This window comes from Austrofundulus limnaeus, unplaced genomic scaffold, assembly GCF_001266775.1.
Source record: "Austrofundulus limnaeus strain Quisiro unplaced genomic scaffold, Austrofundulus_limnaeus-1.0 Scaffold4, whole genome shotgun sequence".
NCBI classification, from domain to species: Eukaryota; Metazoa; Chordata; class Actinopteri; order Cyprinodontiformes; family Rivulidae; genus Austrofundulus; species Austrofundulus limnaeus.
Window position 1 is genome coordinate 6,610,480 of NW_013952406.1, and position 9,889 is coordinate 6,620,368.

The 9,889-nt window shown below is 41.3% G+C and overlaps 1 protein-coding gene across 1 annotated transcript in view; it reads right to left on the reverse strand.

Annotated features, from left to right (window-relative positions):
- The window catches only part of aatka (apoptosis-associated tyrosine kinase a), a gene marked incomplete in the record, with an annotated part of 38,387 nt that overhangs the window by 20,322 nt on the left and 8,176 nt on the right, over window positions 1–9,889 (reverse strand). Inside the window, 1 exon segment of the mRNA XM_014025625.1 lies at window positions 176–309. Coding sequence (XP_013881079.1) covers window positions 176–309 — 134 coding nt within the window.

A 9,889-nucleotide genomic window follows, 5' to 3' on the forward strand; every position in this document is an offset into this window, starting at 1 on the left:
GTGTTACATTTGTCACATTATATTTTTACAATTATTCTAACATTTTGACAGCTTTGTCCATAAGAAACTGCTTTAAAAAATGTACTTTGTGCCAGCAAATCAAGACCCTTCCTCTGTGTCACCCCCACTCCTCTGCTTCCCCCACACGTCCAGCTGGGGTCAGCGTGGAGCTCACCTTGAAGCCGATGTCCCCCCTCTTGCAGCAGAGGCAGGCCAGCATGAGGAAGACGAAGGTGAAGAGGCCGGAGAAGGAGACGGCCACGACCGCTAGAGAAGAAGGCCAGGACAGCTCGCTCAGCGGAGCRCCGTCTGCAGCAACAGAGAGGGGAGAGGAGCAAGTGTCAACAGGGTTGAGGCGGGAGGAGATCACATCGCAAGCAGAAGGGCCAAACAGGAAATTAAAACCCAAATAGAGATAAAGATGATTTGTATGAATGCAGATGATATGGCAGCTATAAAAAACGAAGCATGACTTCTCATTAACATTCTTTTCAGGTTTTTCTTTTTTTTTTTTTGTGGGGAGAATAGGAAGGCAGCTTTTTGAAGTCGCTCTAAAAAAGGCAAAAAGTTTGAAATCTCATACAAACAGAAACGCTGTTTATTACAGTAACGGCTGTAGTTTCTCATATTCTGTTTCAGCGTAAATSACTGTGATGAATATAAATAAGTGCTGTGATTCTATAATCTGCTTTTCATTTTCAGCATGGCCCTGCAAACAGCATCACACAAGCCAAATCGTTTTTAAAGGAGCCGTTCTCCTCAGCAGTGCGCGAACAGCTGTGTTTGAATGAACTAGACTTCCAGAGTCCATCGCTCCAGCTTGTCCGTCTGTCATCGTCTCCCTGTGAGCAAACACTAACTGACACAAGTGAGCGCCGCATGTGAATCCGTTGGTGTTTAGCCAGCAGTAAGTTAAAACTGACCACAGAATCCTGATGTCAGGGTTTCGAGCGCAAACGTCTGACATCGGTTGCAGTTTGAAACCTTCAGCAAGCTCAGATGTAAGAGAGAAGAGGGAAGGAAAACAGGTGATGGGTAGATAAGTAGATTATTATTCTAGATCAGGGATGGGCAATATGTGGCTCGTGTGCCGGATGTGGTCCACAGGCAGTGGCGGCTGGTCAATAGGGGGCGCTAGGGCACCGCCCCACCACTATTTGTGGTACACAAAAAATTAAATAAGTTAAAATAACAAAATAAAATGTCATAAATGTTTCAAAAAAHCCTCGTGTATATGTTTTCTGATAAGTAAAATACATAATTTAGAGTTATTGATGTGTAAACTTCCATTTTACTCATGAGCTTTTTTGTGTTGAGTCACTTCTGGGTCACGAGCGGTTCAACGCACCAGATTCCCATAGACAAATCATTGTAAGATTTTGGACATGCACATTAAGTCCCCAATGCAAAATAATAGGGTGGCCTGCGGCGCAGCATGTGGCCACCCCGTAGCTGACCTCACACAACCGGTAGTGGGTTACAGTACGTAACCAACGTTTTTCAAGCATCAGTATCTGATCCAGCATGGATTAAAACAGGTAAGAGAAAAGCTAAAATACTTTTGTAATGCTTGTTAATCATAGTATAAGGTGAACACAACTTAAAATAATATAATACAATATTTTTATGTTGTTTGTTTTTGGCAGATAGAAGATATTTTCTTTCTGCTGCCTTTCATTTTATTGTATCTTTTTTTCTTGTAATGTGCATAGAGTTTATTTTGCTTTTTAATGAAAAAAATACATTTTTAAAACAAAAATATAAGTTTACCTCAAGAGTTGCAACAATTTGTTGCTATTAAAATAAAATTAATTGTTCTCTATTTATTAAATATATATTAGAAAGCTCACTTGTAGCCATCTTCATAAATTTGTGCGTTTATTGTTTTAGGTTTGTGACACATCTTGAGATATTCAGAAAACATCTGATCAGAGCTACACTGCTGCAGACAGGTTCCTGCAGGATCACAGCCGGTTCTCTGAAGCAGCTCTGAAGACCACGGAGGCTCACCCTGTGCTGGACAGGACCAAGAAGTCTGATGTAGTTCAGGAGCTGCAGTGGTGCTGTGGCTCTGTACCAGCTCTTCATGGACAACAATCTGCAGGACACCTTCAGAGACTGTGACTCTGCTGAAGACTCTCATCACATCTCCTCTGACCACAGCTGAATCTGAGAGGAGCTTCTCATCACTGAAGAGAATCCAGACTTTCCTCAGGTACAACATCACATCTCACTGCACTGACCATGCTCTATAGAGAAGAATCTTCTTAAAACATCCCTGACTTCAACCAGAGTCATGAAGAAATTTGCTTCTCAGTTACAGAAGAGCAAATTTTATGTACCAAAAATAAAAACTACATGACTGTTTTATTATTTGGATTTGTTTAATTAATACACTGGTGTGAAACAACTTTACAACTTAGTACAAGCTTAACTGCTTTTTGAGATATGTGTATTTTGGAGTTGTAGCCCCCCGGAGAAAAATCACCAGCCGCCCCTGTCCACAGGTGACATCAATATGGCAGAGATATTTTTTTAACTTAAAAAAAAAAGTCAAGCAAAAGCATCTCAAGAGAAGTTTTCAGTGTTTTTATTTTTTTAAGTTTATTTTGTTTTCAGGMTTGGGGGTGGGGTGGGGTAAACTATCTGTTCACAGAATTTTAAAGCAAATAGTCAGCTTAGGGGCGCTGTCTTGCATGGATTTTAAGTCACCACTACAACACATTGCACAAAGCTAAATATGAGAAATCTACTGAAACTGCAAGTACATAAACAACAGCAACTTATTCTCACAACCATGCAGGAGTCTTGTTTGCTTAAACAATTGATTGATTTTATGTCATCCAAAAAGATGAATCAGCTGCATTTATGTATACAGTGTGTAAAAAATGGATCCTTTTATATTGTTTTGTCTTCATTTTAGGAGTCAAGTAACTTTTTGGGCTTTTTACAAATTTTATTTAATAGGAGAGATGGTGAAAATAGCTCCTCTAGATGTAAAAATTTACAGACCCATGTTCCACAACCAAACATCTTCAACTCACTGTGAGGAAAACACACGCAGACAGAGAAGAAAAAAAGAGACAGAAAAAGCAACTATGAGGCTTGTGAGTGGGTTGTTTCCAGCTCAGTGGCTGAGACCCCTGCGGTCCTGACCCATTTGGCTGCAGGGAACACACTGTTCCAAACCTGACAGCTCCCACAGCCCAAACAGCACAACTTCCAACCCAATCCTGACCCCGGGGTCAGAGCCACAAAGCCTGTTCGACTCGGATCCACACGGCTGACTGTTAAACAGACGAGAGCAGGTTCCTCGTTGAAAATGTTGGCMTTCAAAATAATAATATGTGGGCGCTGACCGGCCAGCAGATCGCCATGGTAACATCCAGATGGCCGGCACATACTGTATTAGCTGATTGGCTTTCACAGTGTGATAAAGCTCGTGTCATTTCTGCCGAAGCCTCACGTTCTGGCTCTATTTAATTTATTTCACTGTTTGCTGGGACAGCTTGCCAGGGTTTATGTTCTTTTTTTTCCTGTATGCAAGTGTTTGTAATATGAAACAAAGAAAATGAAAACAAAACTAAAGCAAAGTAGTGCCCTTCCTGTGCAACACAGACGTAACAAACAGGCTGAGACTGAAACTGGTCAAAGGCCTAGAATTCCTTGAAGGAGTGCATATAGCACACCACCTTTCATGCCTTGCTTTAGGATTAAAATCCTCCTGGAGTGAAGGCCATTTTGGTCACAKATTATAAATATTTATGCGTGATTTCATGCAATTATGTGAGACCAATTTACAGTCAAAGACCTTTAGTGGAATGACTATCGGCTGCTACCACACACTTTTTTTTAAATATTTGATAAATTGACTGAGTCATTGACTCATATATACTGGCTATATTCAGTTAGCTGTGGCAGCCAGCTTGAATTAGGTTGACTCCAAATGTCAGCGAGTTGTCGATGTACAAACAGTAATTATTTCTGAGAGTTTCAGACCATGTTGACTCTGACAGGTAAAGTCAAAGTTTTAAGAGAAAATGCTGCTTAGTGTGGCATGACTTTAAAGGTACTGTTATAACTGTTATGACAAATCTTAGCCCAAAACATCGAAAATTGACTGACTTATAGACATTTTTTGTGTTTGTTAAGGTTGCTTAGATGTGGTAGCCATCTTAAACTTGGGTAACTCCAAAACTTAGTCATAGTTAGTTAGTTAGAGGTATAGCCAATGACATACTTTTACTTGATATGATAATTTGAGAGTTTCATTAAGACTCATCAGGTCAGGATATATTTTGCTAACAGACAGACATGATTGAAACTAGTGGAAATGGCTAATGTTTAAGGCAAAAATATTGCAGGTCTGGTGCTCAGAGTCTGTGATGGTGATACATCTCAACTACTACATTACCAAAATTGAGATTAATATCTGTGGAACTTGCCGTATTATAGCTTTTTTTGCATTTGCTAACATTGCTTAATTGGATCAGTCATCTTTTAGGCGTGTCTTTGATAATTTCATTGAAATCCATCTTGTGGTTTGTTAGTTATTTTGCTAACAATACAGAAAAATGACACAAACGTGGTCTAAACTTGCTTAGCAGGCAATAAAAACAGGGATACTTCAAAATGGAAATATCCAAGCAGCTAAAACATTTTTAGCACAACTGTCACAGCAGCTCTCATGTCTGTCAGAAATCAGATCTATGAACACAGATTTTTTTATCCATTTACTGAAATTACATACTAATTTTATTTTTGAGACATATAGCTCGATGGATTGTACTGAAGGGATGTGAACAGAACAAACGTGCAGCTGGTGTCAAAGCAACAATGAAACATGTTGAATGAGAGCGAGTTGGGGCTCGCTGAAGGACGCAACATAAAAAAAAGTTGTGCGTGTGCTGTAATTTCAGAAGGAGGCTGTTAGGGTGGCTGTCATGGCCTGCAAGCTATTCAGTTGATAAATTGCAGTCATTTCTGCCTTCTACCCCCTTCATTTTGAAGAAAACGTGTTTTTTTTTCTTCACTACATCAATTTCCACTTCCTTCTTGGTTGGCTAAGTTCTCACAAAAAAATCTTGTCTGGGCTAAACCTGAGAAGCTACCAAACCTAAGCTAACTATGACACATCAGTCACTAAGAAGACAAACATTATTCACATTGTTGAAATTGTTAAAATAGGGTGTTAACTCAAATTATGTTCAAAATGTGGTGGATATATTTTTACTAAAGTTGTAAAAAAAAACAACCTTTTATCCTTTCACATCTGGTTGTCTGTTAGCAAAATAGCTCACTGACCACTAGACAAATAGAAACACATTTACAACTGATACCCTTTGGATTCAATCCCATTCCCAATGACCAAATCATCCACCCTTATATAGTTAGGTTGTGGAGGCAACAGGTCTATGAGAGAAACCCAGATATCCCTCTCCCCAGCAACACTTTCCAGCTCATCCTGGGGGACCTGAGGCGTTCCCTGGCCAGACAGGATACAAAATCCTTCCAGCAAGTCCTTGGTCCTTGGTCTTTCCGGGGGCCTCCTACCAGTGGGATGTGCCCGGAATACCTCTAAGGGAGGCATCCTAACCAGATGCATGAACCACCTCAACAGACTCTTTTCAATGTGGAGGAGCAGTGGCTCTACTCCGAGCCCCGCCCCAGATGACGGAGCTCCTCATCCTATCCCCTCAGAAGGAAGTGCTTTTCGACCATTTACCAGGGATCTGGTTCTTTTGGTCACGATCCACGCCTCATGACCATATGTGGGTTGGAACGTAAACAGACCAGTAAATCGAGAGCTTTGCCTTTTAACTCCGTTTTTCTTCACCATGACTAATCGAAGCAAAGCCCTCAGTACTGAGGACCAGGCCCCAATCTGTGGATCCATCTCCTCCTCCATCCTACCATCACTTGTGAACAAGTCACCCAGTTATTGAAACTCTTCCAATATAAATTAATTTGTTTTAAGATACTCAGCTAAAGTTTGATGCGTCCTTCACAAAACACTGTCTGAGCATGACATGTCATGAGTTTGCACCAGGCATTAAGCTAGAGGAGCACTGGGGCATCATAATGATGCCCTATTTGGTTTTCCAACACCTTTTTTTAGCTGACAACGCAGGGCACTATGCTGATCAGTGGATCTGTGGCGAGTTTCTTTTTTTTTTTTTTTTTTTTTTTGTAATCAACATAAATTTTGTAAACTTCCATAAACTACGTAAGTGGCGGAGGGGGTCGGCTGCAATTATTTTATGAAGCCAGAGGAAAACAAAGAATAAATTGTGCCAGATTAGATATAGGAGGTGGAAAGTGATTTGACAGATTCAGTAGCTGTATGTGTTGCTTTCACAATCTCCACTCCCAGTCTGTCCTTAAKTTCACATAAATTTTGTAAACTTTGTAAAGCAGCGTGCTTATTTTCTCAAGCAAGAGGAAGACTCTTGAATAAATTGCGCTGGCTTGGATAGAGGAGGTGGGTAGCGATTTTACAGTTTCAGTAGCTGTTGTAGTGTTGTGTGTTGTTTTCACGATTTCCACTCCCTGTCTGTTCGTAACTATTTTCACCAAGTAAACCACGCGTGAGCTTCGTAAGCTGGGGGTGGGGGGTTCTGGCTTCAAGTTTCACGCCCTCTTCCAAAATACTACCTAGAAGCCTGGTTTGCCCATAATAATATTGACCAAAATAGCTACAACTGCATAAATTCTCAACATCAATTTTAAACTCTGGTAAGATGTGTGTGAGGAGATATGCATTCCTTATTGATTTAAACAATAATGTCTGAACCTCTACAACTTAAATAAAAAGGAAAAAAAAATGTTGCTCTTTCCTTGTCTTAGGAAGGAAACTGCCAAAAAAGTCAAAAGTTGTAACAATAAAAAAAACATTTATTTATTTATTTTTTGTCACTTGAGTAGAAAACGTAACTAAATATTAGTTTATTTAGTTTATTTATTTCTTTATTATCAGTGACCTTTTTATTAGTGAAGAGAAAATAGAGACAGAGAGAAAAACAGAGAGAGAAGTAATTATAAAGATAGAAAGATTGAAATAGCGATTAGAAGTATATTAAATATACACCAACAAAACACAGGACCACACACCCAACATCTGTCCGCTCACCTGAAAAATAAATGGATAAATACATGGAGGGCATATTTAAAAATATACACATACCCATACATATATAAAGATATACATACATACAGTACATGCCTACATTCATAAATATTGTCAGTATATACACACAGACACACAGACATACAGTATATACACACTCAGTGACCAGTCAGAACCCCCCGGATCAAAACACCTGTTTGTGAGCAGTTGTGAACATGRGTGTATATACAAGGTTTCTCCAATGGAAAATTTAATAGTGACTTGTGGAAGATCGGAGACCCAACCCCCAAGACACGAGGCAGACATAGGGAAGACCAGAGCCCAAGAGCCCAAGAGGGATCCCGAGCACAAAGCCCCAAGGGTCACCCGCACTGGAAGATCCGCCCACTCACCCCCCAGATCAGACCATAGGGGAGAACTGGGAGAGTCCCCCCACCGACCACACGCACAGCCCCCGGGGCCAGCAGCGACAAACTCATGGGCCCCACCTGCACCCGCCATACCAAAGCAGATCCAGGAAAGGYCACAGAGGTCCGGGCCCCCAGGGCGCACCCCCTCCAGGCCAAAGCTCGACAGGTCCAGAGGCCCCGAGAACCCAGCAGGCAGTCACCAGGCCAGGCTGGCACATACCCCAGCCCCAGACCCCGGGAACCCCCAGCACGCCGGCGGCCAGCRGCACACCCCACTGGGGGARCGAGTAGCAGCGGGCCCCCAGATAAACCAGCAGCAGGGGCAGTTCAGACCGCAGCCTGACAAATACCCAAACATACACAATACACAATCGTATCATCCCACCCTCATCCTCACCCCCACTCAATCAAAGGCATAAAAATAAACAATAAAAAAACATTTAAGTGTTGATGAGTGACTGTACGAAAGTCAAGAGAACAGGTAGTCTCCTATCATTTGTCTCTTTAGGTCTCAGACACAGCCATCAGATGTCTGTAACWGCTGAGTGAAAAAAAAGGTTGAAATGGAGTCATTCACACCCAAAACTCTTGTGAATTCCTCTCCTACACATTACAGGAATGTGCTGATACATACATGTCTGTTTAAAGGTTCTGAGACACAAGAGTCAAAAGAAACCCCAGGGGAAATTGGTAAAAAAAATGCAGATCTTTATATCATTTTTACTCCTCAGCAAAAGCATTTATTTCAAAGCCAAAAAGGTTGAAAATAGGGCAGGATATAGAAATGCATCCCCATTTGTCCCCATTTGGTTTCATAGCGTTTCTTACTTCTGTTTAATGTAGACGTGCAGAGGAAAACCAGAGGCACTATGTTCATAACTGTGGCATTTTAAGAATTCATCTCACTCTCACTCAGGAGATCTGGGAACAGAGTGACGACCCTCGTTCCTCCATAAATATTTGAGAAGCACACATTACATCACCAGCCGAACGGCGAAATGAAAATAAAGCACTTAAAGCCGGGCTCGTACCAGCTTTATTAAAATGGTTTCTCCAGGACTGCAGGGAGAAGAGCAACATAACTGACAGGAGGGCAGAGTGGCGGCAACATCCTGCCACCTCCATAACTCAGGCTGACAGGGAGGGGGACGCTGCTGGATGAAGGGATGGAAGAAGAAAGTGAAAATTTAATTGGCCAAAGAAAAGTAATCTTTCTTAAAGTGTGGGTTCTGTTTGTCAGATGATGGCAACATGATTAGAAACTAGCTTTAGAAAAGTAATGACATTTAGTACCACAGCTGAGGGCTAATAATCCACAAGCTCAGCAGGAAAAATGGTTTGTAAATGCTGATTAAAGCGAGCCACAGTAACATAAGGAAATATGTCTGCACCTTATAGAAAAAAAATTACAGTTACAAAACATGTGAGTGTTTCATTAAAATCTGTCCTGTGGTTCATGAGATATTTTGCTAACCTGCTAACAGACGAATTAACACCCTAACACACACAGACAACAAAAACATTATCTGCTTATGCCAGTGGAATATAATAAAGGAACCCCTGATCTCACGATGCAGGAGATAATTACGTATCAAACAAATCGGTTTTAAATMAACAGAAAATTTGGGCGAAGGAGGACCGAGGGAAAATCTGATTTTGATGAGGCGATTACAATCACCCCCTCACTCTGCAGGGTTCAGCCATATGTTCCTGCTTACACACCAACCTCAGGACATGGACCCACACAGGAAACATATTACACTGCATACAAAGTCTAGCTTTTGACTCTGTGATAAATGAGAGCAGAGGGGGTTTTGTTTCGCCTACACACAAAATCCACAAGAAAAAAAACTGACACATAGCCTATCGTCTGCTTTGATTAGGACAAACWTTCTCCCTACTAGACGCTGTGGCTCTTCTCTGTGCACTCTCTTGTTCTCTTTTTAATTTGTACTGCTTTTCAAACTCTTACTTTTTTTCCCACTTTTTTTTTTCCCCCAGCACGCACGAGCACAAATACACACTGGCTTTCGGTTTTGACCGAGGGACCTGCAGAGTGAGTGGTGTGCCAAGCCACACACAACTGCAATCAAAACATCTTGAGAAAGAGTCAGGTGAAAAAAAGAAGGGAGAGTGGAACACGGTTCCAAACGCAATCAGTATTCAGTGGATTGGGTACAAAAAGGGACATGCATTGTGCAGCTTTTGGGATCGGAAAACTGTCTTTCAAATGCATACCTGGGGGGTCTAGAACAGTGCTTCCTAAACTTTTTGTCTTCTGACCCACAAAATATCCATGGCAAAAACTTGTGACCCCAAATATTACTGGTCTGAGTACATGAACTTCGTTAAT